This window comes from Dermacentor andersoni, chromosome 1 (assembly GCF_023375885.2).
Source record: "Dermacentor andersoni chromosome 1, qqDerAnde1_hic_scaffold, whole genome shotgun sequence".
In the NCBI taxonomy this organism is placed as follows: Eukaryota; Metazoa; Arthropoda; class Arachnida; order Ixodida; family Ixodidae; genus Dermacentor; species Dermacentor andersoni.
Window position 1 is genome coordinate 50,832,834 of NC_092814.1, and position 24,892 is coordinate 50,857,725.

A 24,892-nucleotide genomic window follows, 5' to 3' on the forward strand; every position below is an offset into this window, starting at 1 on the left:
AAGCCTATATCGACGCCCAACTCAATTGTGATTCGTCCCATTATAACCTAAATATACTTAAATTTCTTGTGCTCAGGTGCTGCCCAATTTTTTGGCCAATCCAATCCCCCAATGTGGGCAGGTATACTATTTCCGCATAAGGATCTACCAACGCCTCCTCTAGAAAGATGCCTGCTGCGTCGCTCGCTTACCCATTGTAGCCGTCGCGCCTTGAGCTGCGGTCGATTGTCAAGAGATGGCGCCACCTACTTCCCTATCTCCGCCAAGGCTGGGGTCAGCGTTTTTGAGGTGGTGTGGTGTCGCGGCGGTAGCGGCGGCCGCGCCGGCCGCGCTGCCATGCGGTGATGTGCGCATGCGCGCATGTGTTGCAAGCGACCACCGCAAAGATGGCTAGCTACCACCTCAAGTGGAAAGGAGGAAAAGGGGAAAGGTAAGGGCAGCAGGTTTTCGGCGCACGCGGCAGGCATCTTCTTAATGGAGGCGTTGGATCTACCATATACACTCTTAAAACTAGGAAGGGTATCGCAGGAGTGAAGCCGCCGATTTACTCTTCAAAGCGTTGTTTTACTCTCGCAAAATGTCGAGTAGAGTGAAATGCATTGTTCACTCTGTCACCAAGGAGAGAGTGAAATGTGCTTTTCACTCTCCCCTTCAGAGGGAGAGTAGAATGCCCGTTCTACTCTTGCGGCAATAGAGAACAAAACGTAGCCTAATCTTCTGCTTCAACTGTAGGTGGCTGGCCCCGAACATGGCTATGTATCACTCATGCACGCTGAGCAAAGAACACATCGTTTTGCTTCTAAGAGAACGGGCCGCCGCAGTTCAAAGGAACGCGCAGCGAGCGCTCTACTTTTTCACTCGGAGTTGCTCCACCGCGCGCGCGCGCTCAAGATCGCGGAACAACACAGCACCGGAGAAAGGTGATCCGTCCAGCGAGCAGCCAGAGCAGCAACGAAGGCCACCCAAGGGAGGTCGCGTGTCAGCCATCTCGCGTCGCCGCGAAAACACGACAGTCATTCGTCATGCCTTGGATATAACAACAAATCCTCCACGGTAAGTGAATTCTAACTTAGGTGCACATTCTCCGTATATGACATGCTATCGCCAGGAAGTCGTCGCTGCGCTTAGCCGACGCGATTGACAACGGACTAGGCATACGCGCTGTGTCTCTCGATGTCAATCGAAAAAGCCAGTCGTCGCGATAACTGCATGCGATTTTATCACTTTGCCGTTATCCGTAAGAGCTTTGAACATCGCAAACGCTGCCAGAACTATGGTATGTTCAATAAGACGCCAGGCGAGAGGACGCTTAAAATAGTTTGTTCACCAGCCCGTGATTCCGAGCCTATGCGGAGCGTGATTAGCGTGCGTTTTGTGTTTGAATTCATTCAGTTTGGCAGTCTACTGTGTACGGAACGCTGTTGAACTAAGGAATCGCATAACAGACGGCGTCATTTTGCTGGCAGCATGCTTTTGTTATAATTAAGCCGCGCGCTTGACGGTGTCTCGCCCAGGGGAAATCTGCGACGACTGAAGTTACGTGCAGCACCAGTGCTAGTTAGAAACTTTGCCGCAGGCATTCAGCTGCATGCTGCAAGAGGTTGCAAGAGGTCAATTGGGCGCGTTATCTTGAACTTACTGAAAACGCATGAGCAATCCATGTTTTATGCAGCTACAAGCGACGCGATGGAGATGGCTGTCGCGTTCGCTCGTCGCCTACAAGTCGTACTCCGTGCGAGCGACGATTTTGAGCGACGCCTTCCCGGTGTTGCCGGTATGAGGGCTGCAATCACGCGTGACGCGTGCTTTATAGTAATTTACGTTGATGTATTTTACTATAAAAAGTAGCATAAAATATTTCCGGAGGTCTTGCAGTAGGTTCTTATCCTTGCACGTATAAAAATTGAATCATTTGCTCGTTCCGCGCGAGAATCGGTAGTATTTGAGCGATGTAGTACATCCAGTTCCGGCTTCGCGCTATTGGCTAGTCGCTCACAGCACTTCCGGGCGGCGATTTCTAGATTTCCAGAACCGAGCCATCTGTTCAAGCGACGGCCCGTTTTGTCGCTCGAAGCCGTCGCTCGTCGCCGTCGTGCACTAAATCGCTCTCACAGTGTTTATCCCTAAGACTGAACTGTTTTTGCTCATGTATTGAAATGGTGTGATTATAGGTCTGGTTTTGTCTCCTGTTACGGTTTTCGAGCACGGTGCGTAACTGAAAGGATGCTTATGTCTACGAACTCGGTGAATTGTCGAGCAGCTAGTTATGCATCGGCATCGAATGTAACGGCTGCTGTGTGGAATTACAATTGCAGGGGCGCTTTGCATACGCTTATTGTTTTGGACATGCCTGTGCATTTGCTAATATGAGTTGGCGTGTCAGAGTTATGTCATATGAACAGCTAAATCAGCCTTCCTCTGGGGGTTACAAGCGTAATGTGTGCATTTTGCTACTGCATGGCAGATGGAAATGTGTTTATTGCTTGAATATTTTTAGTAGAGAAATAAAATATCAAAATAAAATGTTGCTTTAATTCCGTGCTACCATTCGTCTGTCGTACACAGAACAATAAGTTGGTCTAATAAACTAATAACTGCGATTTAACTGCAACTTTTACGTGCCTTCAAGAATCTAAAATGCTAGATTTCAAACTGCAGCAGTAGTCGAGTCTGTCAAAAATGAACTCCATTGCGCACCTCATAAATGAAAATAAGTTCATGCCTTTTAGTAAGCTTAGATGCAGGCCGCAGTGAACTTTCTTGTTAGTATTGAAATGTGGGTTAGCTTGCCATAATAAGCCTTGTTGCCCTTCTTTATAGGCACATCCATATATCCATTGAACTGAAGGACAATATTTTCATCCCTACTGAGCATCATGTTTGCAGCTATGATCCTCAAATTATGGCTTCAGCAGTGGCAAAACTAGGGATGGTGCTGGGGGCACACTGGGCACGTGCTTAGGATGTGTCACAAGTGGTGTTTGCGATACACCAGACTTATGACATACCTATGACGTCTGAAAATGACCAATATTCTATTTATTAGCAGGAGTATTCTAACATTGGTGACAAACAAGGATGAACTGTTGGTTATTTGTTTTTTGTTTAAATCTAAAAATTGAAGTTAGTTTAGCAGTTGACTGTTACAGTCATTTGGATGTTTTGCATGCATTTCACTAGGAAGACTAAGAGCTAAGACTTTCTTTTATTGCCATGGTCTTGACTGTCTTGATGTTGTTTTGCACCATGCCCTTGTGTTGACTTTTGCACACAATGTTTTTCAGACACCCGCTTTATATAACGCAAGAAGGCAGCTGCAAGGACATGAGGATGTGAAAGAGCCAGTGCAGTGCGACTTCACGTAGTGCAGAGGAGCGAATGCCAAAAAATCAAAATACATTGGCATGCAATTTGGACACAAAAACTAGTATGTGGGTATATTGGGTGTACCATTTGACCAAATGTCAACAAAATCAAGATACAGTATGTTACATCAAGATGAAAATTCTCACGTGCTCTAGGCAGTCATGTTAACATGGTATATTTATGTAGTGTCTCTGATTGGAAAGTCAAATCAAGTATGCTCTCTGGAGACAAACACATAGCAGCAAGTGTCATTGAAAAGTTAGAAATGTGTTTAAAAAAAGCTGATTAGTTCTGAGAAGTGACTGCTTCTTGTCTTGCCTCTCAACAGATACATCCATGTGATAAAAAAATAGTGGTACAATGAAATTGCATATTTGCCTAGTGACATGATACATACTTACAATGAGCACGGTGCCTGTGTTTACTATAAAAAGCAACAGCCCATGCTTGGCTAGGTTAGGCCCAGTACAACATGCAGGCATGGGTGATTGGCGCGTCTTTTTTTTTCATTCCTGTGTCGTGAGGTTTACTGACGTGCGTATAGGTGCAGTGGCACCCAGTATGGCTAGTACAAAAAAGGGGAGGGGGGGGGGCAGATATATGTAGCTCACTGTACACGACACAGGGCAAAGGAAATCCGTGTTCAGCAACTATGTTAAATGCCATGTACGTAAATTTTACAACGCTACTCATTCAAAGCGAGCACAGGTGCTTATTGAAGAAAAGTTTTCCAGGGTACATAATTTAGTGCATAATTTACACTCATTTCGCTCTAACCACGAGACATAATAATTTGAATCAGGCACGTACCCAGGATTTTTTTTCGGGGGGGCCCACCACCACCTCCATCATCATCATCATCATCATCCTGTTTTATGTCCACTGCAGGACGAAAGCCTCTCCCTGCGATCTCCAATTACCCCTGTCCTGCGCCAATCGATTCCAACTAGCGCCCGCGAATTTCCTAACTTCATCGCTCTACTTAGTCTTCTGTCGTCCTCGACTGCGTTTCCCTTCTCTTGGTACCCATTCTGGAACCCTAATGGTCCAACGGTTATCTAACCGGCGCATTACATGACCTGCCCAGCTACATTTTTTCCTCTTGATGTCAACTACAATATCGTCTATACCCGTTCGCTCTCTGATCCAAACCGCTCTCTTTCTCTCTCTTAACGTTATGCCTAGCAATCTTCGTTCGATCGCTCTTTGCGCGGTCCTTAACTTGCTCTCAAGTCTCTGACCCATATGTCAGCACTGGCAAAATGCACTGATTGCACACCTTACTTTTCAATAATAACGGTAAGCTTCCAGTCAGGAGCTGGCAATGTCTGCCGTATGCGATCCAACCTATTTTTATTCTTCTGTGAATTTCCTTCTCATGATCAGGGTTCCCTGTGATTAATTGACCTAGGTAGACTTACTCCTTCACAGTCTCTAGTGGCCAACTGGCGATTCTGATCTCTTGTTCCTTTGTCCGGCTATTTATCATTATCTTCATCTTCTGCATATTAATATTCAACCCCACTTTTACACTCTCTCTGTTAAGGTCTCCAATAATTTGTTTTAACTCGTCCGCAATGTTGTTGAATAGAACAATGTCATCCGCCAACCGAAGGTTGCTGAGATATTTGCCATCGATCTTTGCTCCTAAGCCTTCCTAGTTTAATAGCTTGAATTCTTCTAAGCACGCAGTGAATAGCTTTGGAGAAATTGTGTCTCTCTGTCTGACCCCTTTCTCTATAGGTATCTCCCTGCTTTTCTTGTGTAGAATTAAGGTAGCTGTAGAACTCCTCTGTAGATATTCTTACGCGAAGGACGAGTCAGTAAGACGAGAAACTATATACAGATTATATTGACAACAACGGTTGCAGCGCTGACCGGTTAGATTCACAGCGCGAGCCCAGTTCGTTCTTCCTCCTCTTTTCTGTAGTGGTGGTGCCCACGCGCCTCGTTCAAACAAACAAATACCACACTCATGTAGCAATATTTTCCAAGCTTTTTACGTAAGCGTTCTGTACTCCTTGATTACGTAGTGCCACAATGACTGCTGGTATCTCTACTGAATCAAATGCATTTTCGTAATCTATGTAAGCCACATGGAGAGGCTTATTGTACTCTGCTGATTTCGCGATAACCTGATTGATGACATGGATGTGATCCATTGTAAAGATTTGTTTGGCAAATATGTTATATAATACTGGGAGCAAGATAATGGTCCTATAATTTTTAATTATTTAACGTCTCCTTTTTTGTTGATTAGTATAATGTCTGCATTATTCCAGTTTTCTGGGACCCTTGCAGTCGATAGACACTTCGTATAAAGAGCCGCCAGTTTTCCCAGCATTATGTCTCCTCCATCTTTGATTAAATCGACTGTTATTCCACCTTCTCCTCCCGCTCTTCATCGTTTCATGTCTTGCAGGGCCCTTCTGACGTCATCACTAGTTATAGGAGAGTTTCCGTATCCTGTTCATTACTGTTTCTAAGTGAGGTATCGTAACTCCTCTGGGTACTGTATACAGGTCAGCTTAGAATTTTTCCGCTGCTTTTACTATATCTTCGGGATTGCTGATGATATTATCCTTCTTATCCTTTAGCGCATACATCATGGTTTGTCCTATGCCAGGTTTCTTTTTTACTGATTTCAGGCTGCGTTAATTTTTTACAGCTTTTTCAGTCTTTCTCATGTTATAGTTTCGAATATCAGTTATTTTCGCCTTGTTGATCAGTTTTGACAGTACCGCAAGTTGCGTAACGCTGTGCGGCCGCCAGTCCCATGCAACCGCGTAGAGCGCAGGACTCTGCGATTCTAGACGTACTGCGCTCACCGCGAAAAGTTAGAAAAACACCCACATAAGCAGAGCAGAGAAGTGGCTACGTGAGGCGGTTCGACCGATAACTGTAGAAGCGTCATTCAAAACAAGTAATTGTTCTCCGCTTCCAACGGCGGCGTTTTCTCTACTTCCTTTTTAAATAAAAAGATGTTGATCCATAAATATTCTCATAAACAACAGTTAACTTTTTTATTATTCGCTTTTGCTTGCAGTTTGATTGTTGCCATGGCTCTCTCCCTTAGTAGATCGCTTAATTTCTCAACTCCTTGCGATTTTTGTTTCCGGTTGCCAATTTTGCACGAAAAGTGCTATACAATTAGGGAAAAACAGACGAGGTAACGGGCGACAGTCATCTTGCTTATGGGTTTAAGGGTCATTGCAGGGTTTCATGATGCACGCTCTTTCACATTATTTTATTTCCCCACCTTATATAACCCATATCACGTGTATATGGTTCCGGGCATCTGCCAGCGTCGCGGCGAGCCGTAACTCAAGGAAATAATGAAGCAAAGGGAGAAGTTAAACGCAATTGGCGTTTTCTCCGGCAGCAACTCGTTCCATGGGAGTACAGACCAGCTGAGTAACAGCCGCATTCTTCTCCAGGTCCCAGGATCAGCCTAAACAAAGAAGGTTGAACTAACAAAAGCAACAGCTATGCGCGTGACGGTTGAATAGATGGTGACAACTGAACGCATCTCGAGTTAAGCGCGCGGGTGCGGAATCTATGAGAAAACTGTCCTTCACATTACAAGAGATGCCGATAACTACCGCCATTCAAAAGGAGTGAAAAAGGCAGCATAATGCTGACCGATGAACAGCTGCCAAGTCTCAACATTGATCTGGCGGTGCTTTAGAAATGTGTGAGCAGTGGTGGCGTGGGTGGGGAGGGGGGGGGGGATATGCCACTTGATTTCGGGAGGGGCCCGGGCCCCCCCGGGCCCCCCCCTGGGTACGTGCCTGATTTGAATGTATTATATTGCACGGAAAAACCTAGAGCGAATTAAATTGTGTGTCAGCTTCGTGTGTATACATATAGTCTTTCCTATGCATTAGGTTTTTCGCATAATGCATTACCAGTTGACAGCCTATCTTATGATGTGTACTCTGTTTACATTACAGTTTATTAGTTTACTCGTTTGTTTTGCGACTTATGAAATGCCGGCGTATATATGTTTTCAACATTTGACATAACCCTGTATGTTTTGCAGCACCCAGTCAACTGCCAGAAGTGACTCAAACACAGACCACCAGTAAGTGGACATCAATTGCAATTCCACATTATGCAGTTGGCTGCTGCCTTGTACTGAGGCTTTTTTTTTTTTTTTTTTTAATGAGATGTGATGTCGTTCTAATGTACATTTTGACCACAAAGGTGCGATCATGTCTCACAGAGGCATATATGGTTGCTATTCTCTGCAAGGGACGTGTTCTCATGTTCGTGAAGCATTTGTGTGTGGCAGTATTGTCGCCCAATGAGCCAGATATAAACACTGTAACTCGCCACTGCCGGCAAGTAGTTGCGAGAAACGCAATATATTATGATGCTGTAAAGTTATTTCATTAATTCGAAGGAAAGTTTTGCAGCAGGAAAAAGGGTTGCTATTCCAAGTAAACATGTCTTTTTCTCACAAGTTATTTAGCCAAACTGTGGATGCGTGAAATTTGTGACTTATGAATAGATTTTAATTCATCCTTTAGTAATGCTTCTAAAAGAGACTAGAAATAGCATGTGACTACCTCTCCAATCAGCAGATCATACACTTACAGTCATAAGTGGTAGTTCCATGCAGTCTCACACTCTATATAACCTTTCCTTTCAGCAGCATTGGAACTGGTGGCTGCGTTTTCAGAAGGAGAAGTGCACTTGGCACTGTATATGTATGTGTGAATTCGGTTTTCTTTGTATGTGTCGGCTCACTGACACAAACAGTGCAAAAATCAGTTGTACCATGAGGCTGACGACGCCTTCTGCTGCTAGAAATGCAGCACTTCATATTTTATAGTACTGCATGACATTTAAATCAAAGCTAGCACATAAAATGATCAAGAAAACTAATCGCTGTTATAGCTGTTTTCCTCAAAGAAAGCTTGTCCTTTATGGGCTGTGTTAATCTGAGCTCTCCACCGATGTTTCAGTAGTATTATCCCTTAGTGAGTGAGAGATTGGGGGCAATTAATCATGTTAGTGTTTAAAAGGTGTCCCAATTATGTGCATTTGTTCCAACAAAGTTGTCTAGATTACTTTATTGTGTAGTGTAAAGCTTATGAAACCATCAGCAACTACTGAGTTGCTAACATGCATATGCATTTGTCACTATCCAGGTGGCACTTGGCTGTACCACTGCAGTGCTGCGGAAATTGCCAGCACCAGCGGCTTTGCAACAGCTGTTTCACAGCATGTCGGTATGTGCTAATTTATAGTTATGTTGGGATGGGCTAGTATTATGGACCACTGCTACTCTGTATTGTGACAGATCCATATGATAAGTGATGTAATGGGCACAGCAAAAACCTTTGAGTGTTTTACTATGGTACATAAGAAGGCTCTCCTTTTCGTCACTGGAGCAGGGGAGAAGAGCATGCAGGCACTCCTGAATGTACATATATTTCAAAACATGAGAGAGACATATATATATATATATACACACATGCATACAATTAAACTAAAGGCAGGGACGTTCCATCTTTCATCTTGAATTGACTTGTACAGCGCAAAAATACAACACAGACCACAGAGAAGCACACATGTTAACAGGTTTGATACACATGTTAATTCAACAGATTTAATACTTCAGGTGTCCTATTTTACACAAGGGGGAAGGGAAAGGGGAGAAAACCAGAAAAAAAGAGTGGAGTGGAAAAGAAAGGAATCGTGCCAAAAAGTATGAGAAGCATCGTGCAGCCAGGATTGCCAGCAGGACATCTAAAAAGCACTCTGATAAAATTGCATACAGGACAACCTTACGTATCGTTTGTTTGAATCAACTCAGATCACATGCAGCCATTACTGCAATCAAGTTGTTATGTCATATGAGGGAAATTTGTGGGCCCAAAAAACTGTTTAGAGCTGAAGGATTATGTTCCATGCTAGCCTCATTGCCTGCTTTTTTGTAATATTGTTATCAGCAGCTTATGTTAGGGACAAAAAGTAAGAGTACGAGCTGTTTCCTGATTCGCCATTCCACACAACATGTCTTTGTGACTATATGTACATGCAGATGATCCATAGATGAAAAATACTCAGTACCGTAGAATCTCATTACAAGATACACTTGGTTGTAAGAGACATCTGAAAATGGTTTGGTTGGTTTTCCGATGTTTGCCACGTTAACAACACTGTATGCAAGAGACACCTTTGTTACTAAGGATGACTTTTTACGTATTCACTACTTCGAAGGGACACAACCCAGACACATTCACTTCGTGCACATTGTGTGCTCCGAAGGGCGTAAAGATCACGCAATTCTCACACAAGTCAACTGCGCATGTCTCTTTAAGCATGAACTAGAAAAGGAGGGCAACGAGGACAGTGCAGGGCAGAAAGTGTCGGCAGTTGAAGCTGACGAGCGTCTAAGAGCACCTCAAAGGTACTGCGAGCAACAAGGCTTGCAAAGTGAAGTGTTTAACTTCCAGAAGTTGGGAAGGAAGCTAACACAATCTGCAGTCACTAAAAAGCTGTGAATGTCTTCTTTAAAGGGCCCCTAAACCACCGAGGCTGAAATTTAGTTGTGGTGTTGCAGTTGTACACGATAAGGCAACGAACACGTAGCCACAAGAATTTTTCGAAACGGTGCAGTAATAGTGGAGCTACATGTGTTTGATTATCGAAAAGTAGTCCCCGCTCATTTTACTCTTTCATCTGGTACACCCCATCTGGACAGTATCGTCTTTTCCTCGCCTAGTACACTTCCAAATGTTATGGGACAGGCCATCACCAACGAGCTCTGTTGCTGCCGCACTGGCCCGTCGTCCTGCGAGGGGTGGCGCTAATGACCTCGCCAATACAATGGAACTGTATGGTGACTCGTGTGCGAGCAACGCGATGAGGGAGAAGGAGTGTGTGTATTTGCTTGCAGGCCTTGCCGGCAGTCATACACTTTCGTTCGACCAATCGACAGCACCGGGAACTGGTGACATCATCAGAGACAGCCTGGTGACGTCAGGACAAACTGGGGGGTGCAGGATAGGTCCAGAGAGGCGCACGGGGTTGTTTTCTTCATATTGTGGTGCACCCATAGTGCTACGCACTGTGGCGTTTGGCATCGTCGATTGTGACGGCATTCTGATTTCGATACGCGTGTTTACTTGAAATGTTCAAAAAATGGCGAGAAGCAGTTTAGGGGCCCTTTAAGCCACCCTGAGCAATTATTCCTTCACATATATCTAAAATACTTTAGTGATGATGCATAATAAAGTGATCTAGTCTGGCTCCTCAGTGTTTTAAAATTTTTGGTTTCGAGAGGCATGTTTCCCGTGCCTCTTGAGTATCTCTTCGAATGAGGCTTTACTGTAATGTACACACACATTTGTGTAACTCCTCCTGCAAGTATTATTTATTAAGCCTGGTCACTGATGTGCAAAGCTTGTGGTTAAGTCTTGACGTCCATACTTTTTAGAGCTATGTTTATTAATTCAGGCTGTTCTTATTGGTTCTTCGATGCAGGAGACAATGCCTACGAAATTATTGGCCCTGATGACGAGAGCCCTCAAGGGGCAAACGACATCTCTGTTGCAGAAGTGAGCCCGATACCACCTGAAGTTACCATGACAGATGACACGGCAGCAATAGATACAGAGACTGCCATGTCTACTGCAGCTGCAACAGTGTACAAGGCAAGCAGCATCGCGTCAGCATCAGCAGCAGTGTCAGAAGGAACCCTACCAGGCCTGGTAGAGCAACATGTGTGCTATCACTGTGACTTTTTTTGTAGTGCATACAACTCATTTGCTCAACATACAAAAGCTTTTCACCGCGACTGTGAGCCAGTGTTCTTGTGCAGCAAGTGCAAGACTAAGTTAGGTGTTATAACACAGTACAAGCATCACTTTAAGATATGCAAATGCAAACATATTACAGTCGTTGCCTCCCCAGCCAGCCCACATAGCGACAACAATGTGGAACTCATGGTGGGACACACCTCTCCCCCATTAGAAGATAGTAGAAACTGTCAGTGTTGTTGCTAGATTGACTGGTCTTTGTAGGCAACTAGAAGGACAACACAGGTGTCATAAGATTGTTGTTGATGTTGTTGTTGAAGAGGTAAAAAAGAAGTTTGATGCAGCTGAAGTACCAACTGATATTGAGCAAATCAAAAGCAACCACCTGAGAAAGCAACACTCGAAATTTGGGCATCTATGTGCTGCCAACTCTGGTAAGGATGGCATAGGACAGAAGTGTGATGAAAATCACACAGACACTGCTGTTGCATCACTGGCCACAGTGAGCAGTGACTTGTAGGGCAAGAGAGTCAACTGAAACGAACATTATGACATAGTGTCATGCTCCCATGTGACCACTTTCCATGTTATTTTGCATGATACAGCTCAACCTCCAGAAACAAGACTGCAACTTGTTTGTAAAAAAGCTTTCACAAAAAATTATTCATAACACTATTAACATTACAGTATCTTTTGTTTTTGTGGGTTCGAGGTTCCCGGGTGTCCATTAATGCAAAAATTGAGGAAAAAAAGAACATGTGTCGTACTTACACCTTTTTAACAAGTACGAGGGGGGACAACTTTTCTAGTCATGCATCTTCATCATACTATCAAGTTTTTAAATGCCTTTTATAATTATTATTACCAGTTATATCTGAGTGCATTGTATGCATGTAGCAGGTGTAAAATCAGGTCAGTTGGATCAGATGCCTTATCTGCAAGAGAGCCCTATATTCAAGAAATTTGAATTAAAATAGGTACGTTAGAGACGCAGTCTTTCAGCACTTTATTGCCTGTGGTTTAAGCATTGCTCAATACTTTTGTGGATGGCAGTTTCAACCGGCACAGCACTACGCTTTGCCACAGTCACATGTGTCTTCAAAGCGGTGTTTACCATTTGTGTTGATCTGTTTGTGTATGCATAGAGCAAGTTTTTAATTTATCTTTTCTGCATTCTTGTGCTTGCACTAAGCTTGTATAAGGCAGTTACAAAATGTGCGTCACTATAACGAACTGTTCTGTTGAGCTTACACTTGCAAATAATAGTGTTCAGATGGCCGCACTTCTATGTAGGTGCACCGCTAGCTTTGTGTGTGTTCTCATGTTTGTATAAAGCTTATATAAGCTAGTTACAAAATGTATGTCACTAAGCATTGTGATATTCTTTAAAGAACTGCTTGGTTGGTTTTACACTTGTGAATTAGTATTGAGGCGGTGGTATTCCCATGTAGGCCCACTGCTAGCTTTCTGTGTCCTCACGTGTTTGTATTAAGCTTTTACAAGGGAGTTACAGCATGTACGTCACTAAGCGCTGTGATATTTTTTAAAGAACTGCTTTGTTGGTTTTACACCTGTGAGTAATAGTACTCGGGTGGCACTAGTCATGTGAAGGTACACGGGAACCATTTGTATACATTATGCTCATGTAAAGCAGTTACAAACTGTATGTCACTAATCACTGTGATATTTGTTGAAAAATTGCTGTGATGGTTTTACACATGTGAATAATAGTGGTCAGGACACAGTACTTGCGATGTATAGTTGAATTTATACAGTGCCAAGACATGGGCTGTATACGTACCAAAAATATGTATCTTATCATGTTGTGATTATTACTGTTTGGATTTTATTAAACTGTAATAAAATTGTTTCTTGTATCTATTGAGGTATGGCAATTTGTCATGCAACCAAACTGAGGACCTGAACTTGTGCATACAAATAAACAGCTAATTTAAGAGTATACTGCTCATATTCTGCTAAACTAGTTTAACAAATCTTGTACTACAATGCTGGAAAAATGACAGAGCTGACTTTGATGTACAGAAAGAATTCTGCACTGGCTGAAGGACTGCCCCACACTGGAGTTGGTAATGTTGCGTTTATCGGAGTAGAACAGAAAGTGCACTTCTATTAAAAATGCGACAGTTGGTGCAGAAACATAAGGCAGACGAGCAGATGTGGCACATTTTTTTCAGGGCCCTCCATGCCTACTACTGCATTTCTAGTCTTCCTGTGCTCTGTGTATAAGCCCCTGTTCAGCCAAGGTTTTTACTCCATGACAGTTGTTCTGGGTTCGTAGCAATATTGAAGAAAAAAATTCAATGGTTTTCAAGGACTTTCGAGGCCCCGACACAGTAACTTCAAGGACCTCGTGCAATGTGTTTAGTAGTTTGGACAGGCAATAACTTGTTCAACAACATCGTTAACTTTAATGCAAACAAAAAACAAAAATCGCATTTCACTGATTTCAAACATTTGAAAGACTGCTAATTTGCCTTTCACTGCCCATCACTAAACGCACACAAGGAAGCATTTCAAGAAAGCGCTCAAAGTTTTTCTGCAATAGCACAATTAACTACTTGGACCTGCATCATTTGCAGTTTTTGAATACTGTTTGGTTTGACAGTGTATGTGGTGTCATCTGTTTCCTCAGCTTTTCACCATCAAATAAGCAGTAGTCATTTCTAATTTCTTTTTATTGTGTCTGTAGCTCTCGATTTACTCTTCACGGCTTCTCTTCGAATGCCTCAACTGTTGAGCTTCCTGCTTCTGCTCCTCCAAGAACATTTGGCGCCGGTTCCATGTGCATAAAACTGGTATCTGCAGTTCCTTCGTAATTTCAACTTTAAGGATGTCGCTTTCCTTCTATTACCTCCACAGACAGTTATCTGTGACATGCGAGAGAGTGTCACAGAAGGGAAAAAAAAAAACACGCTTGGCAATGTCTGCTAAGTCTAGCCAAGTGTACAAGTTTAAGGACTTTCCAGTACTTCTAAAATTCAAGGGTTTTCAATGCCTTGAAAATGGCATTTTAGAAATAAAGGATTTTCAAGGATCGCTACAAACCCTGGATTCTAGCACCTAAATAATTTTACAAGCTTATTTTGGCATGGAGTTCGGAAATTAGTGCTTTTTAGCTAACGCTGCACTATCTCTGTACATTGAAGCCACGAGAGCGCAACCATTTTGGAGTAAAGAAAAATACTGAAAGCTTTTAATACCACTCTTCTTTTTTTCTATGGAGCTTCGTATTGCCTGGTTAAGTTTGCGAATGTGCTTGGTTTTGGTGGGCGTTTCTTCGACATTTTCTGTGAGAAGCAGATGACTAACCCCCCGTATTCAGAAATGTATCTTAATACAAAGCTCATGCTTGACTTGATATATACGACGCCTGGTGCGGACGTCCCCCAAGACGCTCACTGCCTTTCTTTTGGTGCGTTCACAACTTGCGTCATTTAGATCAAGTCAAGCATGGGCTTCAAGTTATGATGCATTTCTGCATATGGGGGTAAGCGTGCACAATTCCGGGCAACGAACTGTGCCATTGACACTGAGACGAAACGAGGAAAACAAAGTTAACCCCCTATGCTCCTAAACTTTCGCGTACCTGTGGTGTGCGTGTATCGTGGAAGAAGAAACAGTGCAAACACAAGGACGAAAAAAACCACACCAGCGCTTCGTGGTGTGGTCCATGTTTTTGCGTCGTCCTTGTGTTGCGCTGTTTCTTCTAAAATGCTCAACCAACTAGCCGGCAAGTCCATCCTGTGCATATATATTGAACACACACATGAGTGTAGATGGTCTTCGAAGCTTTTAGAGCGAGCACTGCCACAGGATATATATATACGAGCAGTGCACGCGTAGGAAGTGGACACATTAGTCATTTAAACATGCGTGCCAATGCATGTGACGCGGCTATCGGCATAAGCAGTCTCGAAATGCTGGAATGCATGCGCTTCAACACGCTAACGATCCGCTGCTAATGCAGGCCAACAGCTCACAGCGGGCTGAACCAAACTGAACTAATGTACTTGAACGCCTACACGGCAGCGTGAGGCACGTCGAAATGCCTGGTACTGGCGTCGCAGTTGACCATATACGAATGGAACTGGCGGAAAAAATAAACAGAAATGCTCACTAGTATACGCGCGAATTAAATTCACATACGTGGATGGTTGGCGCGAGACTTTGTATCCGCTTATTTTGGCACTACGCCAAAATACGCGTATCCGTAGTGCCTAGATCCGTATCTAGGCACTACGCGGATACGCGTAGTGCCTAGATTTGTTGAAGAGTCGCACCGTCTGATTGAGTGCACAATAGACAGATGCAGTAATTTTTCGTCGTTGTCTGATAGCAGCACTTCGAATACTTGCAAGCCGGACGCTTGTTGTACGGTTTTTTTTTTCTTCAAATTTCGGTGGCTTCTTGTTTTCGGCACGATGAAAGAGTCCTGCGGAAATTATCCGTACGGAAGAAAACTAAGCAAAAACAAATGTTCTAGTCAAGCTTTCGTATGTGTTCTAGAACAGACTATTGACTTATTTGTCGGAAACTACAGCAATTTAAGATTAGCGAATGAAACGTTACGAAGTATGGATTACGAATGGTAAATAACAGTGTAGGCTGAGTGCGTGTTTGTGACGTCCCGAGGAAATACACGGGCTATAGCGAGACGCCGCGCTGGAAGCTTGGCTCGGAAATATTTGCGACCAGCCGGGGCTCTTTAGCTGGCGCTTCGATTTAACTAGACGAGCGTTTTCGGCCCCCATCGGAAAAATTGCCGTGGTTGAACGCGGTTAAACCAAGTTTAGCGAGTGAGAGCACGGGTTTGCTTGCTTTGGGAAAGGACACAGCCGCTGCTCGGCGCCGTCAGCAACTACCGCATCTGCGATTGCACCACAAGACAACAGACGCTACACGGCGCGGCAACAGCAGCGAGTGAATTGACCTTTGTGCTGCGTCTCGCCTCAACGCGAACTAAGCGTCGAAAGCACAGCGCATATGCGAAGCTATACCAGCATTAGGCGCACTTTGTACGCATCGCAGATCGCTTCAAGATATCGGCTCCCACGCGGCGCGTAAGCAGCAGCCGCCGGTACTGGCAGGCTATTCCCAGTTTGACCTTGGCTGAGCTTGAAGGTCAGATATACGGAATCAGGCGTTTTCTGGGTTTGTACTTGGAGTAAGAGAACTATCGCTCTAACAAGGGTGCCGCACAGTGGCGTAGCAACAGGGGGGGCCGTGGGCCCCGGGTGCATAAGGGGCCAGTGGGAGGGGGGGGGGGGTGTCATACGCCTGAAGACACCCCCTTTTCCGCCGGCTTGACTGCATACTGCATGGGGTTACGTTAAATCGCAGGCTAAAGGGACTCGCTTATGGAATGCCATCTGTAACATGAGATACACACTGCTTACCGACCCAGAGCACCCCACTCGGATAGGCAACAGCGTATCTCGTGACACCTGCCCTGACCTTACCTTCGTGCGCAATACTGGCCCAGTCGTTGCGCACGGGCCTTTAGAGGAGCACCTTGGTAGTGACCACTACATTGTGGCGACCACCTTGTCATTACGGGGTGCGCGCAGGCCCGAGCGAAATGTGCGTATAACGGATTGGGCGAAATTCAGGGAACGTCGCCAGGACCCACCTGAGCGCCAAGGGTACGAACGCTGGCTTGACTCTCTCGCACAAGATCTAGAGGCCACCACGAGCACACTGCGCACCACAACCGAGACACCAGACATAGACCCGTATTTACTTCATCTTTGGAACGCCCGCAGAGGGTTGACACGACGATGGAAACGACAACGCCTCAACCGAAAACTTAGGAAACGTATAGATCAAATTACACAGGAATCTCAGGAGTATGCAGAGATCCTTACGAGGAATAACTGGCGAGGATTTTGCGATCGCCTCTCAGTCACATTGAGCACAGCAAAAACGTGGTCGATTCTTCGCTCACTCACAGATCCCACCACAACAAAGGGAAAAACATTTCAACAGCTGCACATAATGCACGAGTACAGGGACGATGTCTCGACACTCCTCGGAGAGCTAGAGAAGCATTTCATACCCACAAGCCCGCCGCCGCAGTACCCTGACTATCCTTATGTAAGCGAGGCGAACGAATTGCTCGATGCAGACATCACATCTGACGAGGTGCGGGTGGTCCTACAAGACCTACGCCGCAACACGGCACCGGGAGCCGACCACATCCGATTCGCCACCCTTCGTAACCTCAGTGACGCGGATATTAACGACCTCATCCATATCTTCAATGATTGCTGGCGCAAGGGCCTGCTTCCCCAAGCATGGCGACACGCCGACATCACACTGATCCCCAAACCGGGCAAGCCTGTTAAGGTTGAAAACTTACGACCCATCTCCCTAACATCCTGCAATGGTAAGCTCATGGAGCATGTACTCTTGCGGCGTTTGCAGCCCTTCCTCGAAGAAAAATCATTCTTTTCTAACTCTCAATTCGTATATCGGGCTCATCTGTCTGCCAAACATGTGCTTTTACAATTGCGGTAGGAAGTCATAGGACCTCCGTAGTCCGTCCAAACGAGAGCACTCATCGCCTTAGACCTAAAAGGGGCATTCGATAATGTTGAACATGACCTCATCCTTCGTAATGTTTCCCATTCACATTGTGGAATTCGTATGTACAACTATATCCGCGCATTTCTTCGAGATCGCACAGCCACCGTAGGAATGGGACCGCATCGATCCGGTACGATTCGCCTTGTAGGACGTGGGACACCCCAGGGCTCAGTTCTTTCCCCTACTCTATTCAATATCGCGCTCGCAGGGCTCCCCCGGCTACTCGACCAGATCCCTGATGTCGCCCACGCTATTTATGCGGACGACATTACTATCTGGTCGACACGGGGTTCCGACAGAGCCATCCAGGACCGACTGCAGCAAGCAGTCGATACAGTTTCCGAGTACGCGAGAAAATGCGGCTTATAAGATGTGCTCCGGAAAAGTCGGAGCTCATAATCATTCGTCCCCGGAGCCGTTCCTCTACCCCCCCTATCACTGTGCACGTGGATGGCACACCGATAACACAGGTTAATCGTGCTCGTATCCTCGGCCAACACGTCCAAGCGGATGGCAGGTCAAACTACACTGTTTCCCTTCTATCCAGACAGATTGAGCAAATTCTGGCCATGATCCGAAGGGTCTCCAACAGGCGCTCGGGCCTTCGAGAAGAGGACCTGCTGCGCTTGATGGAGGCATGCGTGATCAGCCGCCTTACATACCATCTCCCATTTCAGCGTTTGACCCAAGAGCAACAACTTCGCATAGACGCAATGATTCGCAAAGCGACGAAGCTGGCCCATGGCCTCCCAAATTATACTTCCACACGCCGTCTCCTTAACTTAGGGACACATAACACACTAGGCGAGCTGCTAGAGGCACATTGGGTCAGCCATCGCCAGCGCCTCCTACTCACTCCTACTGGCCGCCATCTTCTCACACGGCTAGGATACTCTGTCCCACCCCTTGAGTCTGAAACCCGTCCAATGACCTTGTCGTCAGCGATACGCCAAGCACTAAGTATTCATCCATTGCCACGTAATATGCACCCCGAGCATGACTAAGGGCGGCGCAAAGCCCGTGTACGATACATTGGCCGCATGCTTGCAAACATCCCGGAAACACATACTTTATACACGGACACATCACGCACTCAAGAGGGCTACACCTCGGTAGTTTTGGATGGCACCGAATCCCTGAGAGACTCTGCTGCAATGCGCGGAACAAATGCCGCTTACGGAGAAATTCTCGGTGTTGCTCTTACAATTCGATACGCCATCCGTGTTCCTGAGGAAGTGTATATATTGACGGACTCGCAACAGGCATGCCGGGCGTTCCTATCAGGACATGGCATCCCGAGAGCGGCGCACCAAATTCTCAAACAGATACCGCAAAATACACCAACCACGTCTCCCCGCATCCACTTACTCTGGACCCCTGGTCATACCTCGCTGCCGGGTAACGAACGCGCACATGCGATTGCTCGAGAAATTTCCCTCCGAGCGACTCGGCGTGGTGAGGCGACTAGTTCAGAGTAGGGGGATCCCTTGCTCCGTTACAAAGACATACTCCGTCATTATACACGCATTCGTCGCACCCACGCCGTACCGCCGCCGTCCTTCTCGCGGGAGGAAGCAGTGGCATTACGCCAGTTACAAACCGCAACTTTTCCAAATCTTGTCTCTCTCAATAAATTCTACCCACACTGTTATGCAGATCGTTGTCCTGGCTGTAGCAGCTCGCCCACAATCTTCCACGTCACGATTGAGTGCACTGCAAACCTCTTTCCTCCCTTGCCAACTCTCCTTTACCCCCTACGCAACTAAGAGCTGTGGGACGATGCCATCCGCGACGGACCTCCCGAGGGGTTCCGAGCTGTGTGTGATACAACGGGCTCGAAACATCGCCGGAATCATCTTAGGGACCCTGGACTGAGGGTTCCTCCCACGCTGCTCTCGCCATTCACATATTATTAATAAAGATGTTTTACTCTCTCCGGTAAATAGTAGTCCGAGCTCATGTATCCGATGCGTCGCGCCGCAGAATTGTCGGCTGCGGCTCTATCAACACCGGACACCCCATGAAATAATTGCACGAATGTGCGGGCTAAAAAATTTAATTCCCAAAATGGTCGCTAAACTATTCGGCTTAGCGGAATGTTTCATGTGGGGTGTGCCGTGCGTTCATGCTGGGAGCAGGAGTTCATGCTGGGAGCAGAACGCGCAGCGAAGACGAACAAAGACAGCAGTAAGAGGGCGTTCAACGAGCGCGCCGGCGCTCTCGTTTACGGCGAAGCGTTCGTTGAGAGCGACGTTGCATAAGTGCGGCCGTCAAAAGTCGCGAATGGGATTCTCTGGATCGTCTTCAGACTCGTTGCGGCCGAAGAGTTTGGCGGCGTATGACTCGACAGGCTGTATATAGTCGAGGGCGCCGCAATGTTCAGCTCGGTTTTACTTCCCCTCTCCCGCTCGCTCCGAGAAGCCGCTGCGAAACCTGCCGTTATGTTTCACGCTTTCCTTCTTACCCTCGAAAGTTTCAGAAAACTGTTGTTATTGTGTGACTTCATGTCACAAGTACAGTGTCTGTGTCAGCTGCACAGAATTAAAAAAAAAGAAACGTGAATTTTGTAAGGATATTTCCCGATATTTCCCGATATTCTATGAAGTTATGTGTCTGTGATTACTAGGAGCTCGGTAGCGTGAAAAATATAGCAGGTAAGTAATAACCATATCCTTAATAATCCCCTAATTAGTACTTATAGAGGAAGCACTTCAATTCCAGAATTGAGGATTCAAAGTCATATTATTAACTCAACAAAAACTTCTTAAACAAAATCGTTTTGGGTGCTACAACCTACAGTACTTTGGCACTGCGGGCGGCGCCCAGTATGGCAGTAGCGAAAGAAATATGAAATAGTGGACCAGTGAGGTTGATCCCTCAACCCTCTCCATTGCGAGTGCAGACCAACAGGTTTCGCTGGCACGGGCTTCATCGAGGTTCCTTTATTTATGGTGACGCCAAGAATCGACGCGAAGCGTGCTCTATTCTGTTCCCAATCTTTTGGTGGTACCGCAGCTAGGATAATCACGTTTGTCCGTATAGCAGCAAATAAAAACAAGGCTTGATTGATCACAATGAAGAGAAGTCGTAAATGTCATAACATTGGCGCCCGCGCAGCAAGGAGACAGGTGGCGTTTTCTGTTTTTCTAATATGGTGGGGAGATCAGCGTCACTGAGACACAATTTAATTTTCGTTTTCGTTCAGGGCTGCCCACAGCCAAAATACTGTGGGCCATAGTACCTACGACGAATTTGATGAAGTTGTTGTTGGGCAAGATATGAATGTCGGCCTTGAATTTTGCGAATGCAATGTTGCCGCTCAAATAGGTAATTAAAACTTTATAAATTCTTTTTTTACTTGTGACGTGAGCCGTATTTGCCACGATGCCGCATTTGTATTGGTTGCCAAGCCTTACAGCCTGACAGAAGATGTGCACATGCGCTTATCACAAGTTATCAGTGCAGCACACTGTGTTATTTGGCGCAGAAAAAACAGCGTGTCCTGCTGCATTCGCGACCTCTGGGAAAGAAAGCGAAGGAGAGGGGAACCCGGGGGACGTGCGCGGTGTCCAAGGCGGCTGTACTGGTGCTGAAACCCGGAAATTGTCGATATCCTCGCCTTCCTCGACTACACCCAAGGGGGGGGGGGGGAGGGGGGGTGACAGAAGACCTATGGCACCCGGGTGCCAGACGACCTAGCTACGCCACTGCTGGGAGTTGCTTTCACGAAAGATTTTTCAGCACTAATTGGAATGGCTGATAGTCCTGCATGTGATGTTGTCGGATGCGAGGAGGACATTGACCCCTTATTGTGCCACTGTCCTCAATTTCAAGCACAAAGACAATCTTTGTCCAACACATTGAGGAAACTAGAGGATCGTTCCCTGAGTGAAGAGACTACGTGAGCACCATCCCCACCGATCATCGGCTCAGAAGGTAGTGAAGGCACTTCTGTGCTTTCTGAGAACGTCTGGTTTGCACGAGCGGCTTTGACTCAAGTACTGTCCGTGCACGCATCTATACCCTCTCTGTCTCCATTCTCTCTCTTCCCATTCTCCCTTCCCCCAGCGTAGGGTAGCCAACCGGACTCACGACTGGTTAAGCTCCCTGTCTTCCTTATATCCCCCTCTCTCTCTACACTGGCTACACGTGTGTAAGGAGTGTAGGAAGTAAGCCGCCACTTTTTAACTGGCGTAGAAAAAGTGTAACTACGCCCACCTACACGAAGCCATTTTTATGGTAGTAGTGTAGCATGAAAACTACACTTTCTACACCGCATTTTTGATGAGCGTAGGTAGCCTACGACAAAAAAAAAAAAAAAAAAAAAAACAAGAAAAAAAAAACGGGCTGGCGTTGCAAACGCGTGACGCCATTTTGTCTATGACTGTTGGCGCCGATATGGCTATGATAGTAAAGATTCGCTGCAGGGACGGGCAGCGAAGTGCTGGCGTGACCGTGCGTCGATGATGGTCACAGAGAAAGTTGAGGTAATCCTTCAAGTGGAGAAAATTAGCTTATTCACGGATGGTGCAGGCTGTTTCAGACTTCGCGCTGTATTATATGCATAGAAAAGTTGTGTTCGTGCGGTGCGCATTCGCGATGATTTAGCTGAATTTTGTCTAGATTTGTTGCTGAAAGGAAGCACGTACATTGGCTTTTAGTTTCAGGCGAGGGCATATATACGCAGCCAGTAAGTGCGAAGTCAAGCGCTTTTGGTCTGCTTATGCAGAAGACGATGCGCAGTCCACTCTGATTGGCTACAGCCAGCCCAGTGAGCCAAGTGCAGCACACGACATCATAGCCTCTGCCCTGCACTACACTCATCTGCACAAGCCTGCACGAGCCTGCACGAAGTGTAGGCAAAAAAATAAAAGAGCCCCACCCTGAACTCAACTGCGAGCTCAACTCAACCTCCGGGTTTGCGCGTCGTAGGCGCGAAAATCGGAAGTAGTGGCGTCTACGTGAACATCCAAAATCCTATATGACCTGCGTGCCGCGGTGGCGTTCCGTAGGTGGAGCGTTGACACCACCGCGCTCGGCCTTAGCCTTCGCAGTGCAAGGTATTGAAAAAGAAGCGGGAGCGCCGCAAAGGGGGGATCAGAGGCTATCTTGGTTTGCCAATAACTCTCCGATTGTGCTGAGCGCATTGAAGTACTTTTTGCTGTAAAGTATTTACGAAATAATCTGTTTTAACGTCAAATGTATTTTTCGACTTCGATAAAACGTGGCTCAGGAACCCTTTAATGACAAGGAACGATTAGTGTCGGATAATGAATTCCGTTGTTGTACATGGGAAAAAAAATCTATTTGAACGTGTTAGTACGCATGAGCAAAATATGTATTATGTTAAAAGCATGGAAACTACGAGTAAAATTGTCGTTAACAAGTGTAATATAAGTCCAGTCGCAAACGCCAGAGACGGAGTTAATGATGAGGTGCAGAAACTTTAGAGATTCAATGTGATAAGCAGCAAGGGCGGTTGGAGGTTCAGAGATTACAGTGCCTGTGCAGGTGAAAAACTGCGACTGTAATTATGGCAGATGAAATAAACAGATTATCTTTGAACAGATTCAAGTGAACTTATTTGACACTGTTCGCATGAGTACAAAACCACGGAGGCGTATTCAAGAACGGGGCGAATGAATGTTTGGCGTAAGAGCACCTTAGTATCCGTAGCGCCTTAGGTTAAAATGCGGCGCAAGTAACCTACTTTTTAAGTGCTTTCATATTCACATGTTCAATATGGTTGGACTAAGAAACATTTTCTCTGAATATAGCCCCCTAAGGCTTACACCGGATAACACTCCTATGAGTTTAACTCCATTCAAAGAAGAACAAAAAACAAAAAAAAAAACGTAAGAGGTACAACTGTTGGTAAATGACATAACCGTTTTGCTGCAATTAATATTCATTTTGCTATTTTTTACACCACGCGAAAAAGGACACGAGTGATTCAACAAAACGATAATGGTCAACAGTGGAACCAATAATTTCATGCAGGACACAATCATCAGCATAAAGCCAGATTTCAGATTCGGCGTTACGTGTAAGATCATTGATATACTGCATATTAAAAATAGCAAAGGACCTAATACAGACCCCCTGTGGGTCGCCGGACGTAACGGTAACAGGAGATGAATCAACAGAATTAAAGGAAACAAATTGTGAACGACAACGAAGAAAACTGGCAATCCAAGAAACAAGAGGAGGTTTATTTAGTATGGCGTTTAATTTGACAAGTAACTAGAAATGGAGTACAGATTCAAAGGCTTTACAAAAATAAAACGATAGAGACAGCATCAACTTGATTAGCTAAGTCCAGATTAGAAAAAAACGTCACGAACAAAATCAGCCATTTGCGTGAGTAGCCACAATGAAAACTATGCTGAAGAGAGGTTAGAATCTTGTTTGATTCAAGTAATATTATGATGTGGCGGTGAATAATGTGCTCTAACATTTTACACGAATGTGGAGTTTGGGGTACTTGTCTGTATTTAGAGAACAGCTTTTTATCGCCGATTTATTCAATGGTAGAACTTAAGCTGCTTTCCACGAGCTTGGGAGGTGGCCAGAGTCTAAGAATTTCTGGATAATTACCGTAAGGTAGCGCGATTTCCAAGGAGAATAGCGTACAAGAAAAGACTTAGGGGTACCCTCAGAACCTGTAAACGCTTTTGTGCCCAGATTCAAGATTAAGTTTAGGACACCATCAGGACTGATAACGATGTCACCGATAGGGTTAGGCGGTGCACCATAAAAAATCTCGCTAGCGTTGTTGTTATTGAGCGTGAAGACGGACTGGAAATATGAGTTAAATGAGTTAGAAACTACAACCGGGTCATTATAGTAATTGTGTCATCAATCCTGAGAGAGGTACCAGATGTTGCAGGGATTCAGGCGTAAAGAGTATTTCTCAGTGCGTTTTCTTGGCAGTTGTGTTCTCAAATGAATATTTATTTTTTATCTGGCGTAAAAAATCTGTATAAAGATAGCAATGCTTTTTCTGCCTATGTTGTACATTGGCTTAAATGGACATAACGTGCTAGCGCGAGTTCGTAAAATGTCTATTTGGTCACCACTTCAAGATATTCTTCTATAAATTGCACATATAAACGCTGTTCGTTAAATACAGGTTAAGTAGAAAGGGT

General features: G+C 45.3%; 1 protein-coding gene across 1 annotated transcript; it reads left to right on the forward strand.

Annotated features, from left to right (window-relative positions):
- Window positions 1–1,770: 1,770 nt before the first annotated feature.
- On the forward strand, window positions 1,771–13,015 carry LOC126545382 (uncharacterized). The gene is made up of 4 exons (XM_055061459.2): window positions 1,771–3,427; window positions 7,409–7,450; window positions 8,523–8,603; window positions 10,864–13,015. The coding sequence occupies exons 1-4, from the start codon at window positions 3,379–3,381 to the stop codon at window positions 11,382–11,384; spliced, it is 693 nt and encodes a 230-aa protein (XP_054917434.2). The 5' UTR covers window positions 1,771–3,378; the 3' UTR covers window positions 11,385–13,015.
- Window positions 13,016–24,892: the final 11,877 nt, after the last annotated feature.

What these genes read in the sequence shown, in the direction of transcription:
- LOC126545382 (XM_055061459.2), top strand. Translation starts at nt 3,379, where the DNA reads ATGCCAAAAAATCAAAATACATTGGCATGCAATTTGGACACAAAAACT. An exon ending in GACTCAAACACAGACCACCA is followed by an intron (nt 7,451 to 8,522) that starts GTAAGTGGACAT and finishes GTCACTATCCAG; the next exon opens with GTGGCACTTGGCTGTACCAC. An exon ending in AGCTGTTTCACAGCATGTCG is followed by an intron (nt 8,604 to 10,863) that starts GTATGTGCTAAT and finishes TCTTCGATGCAG; the next exon opens with GAGACAATGCCTACGAAATT.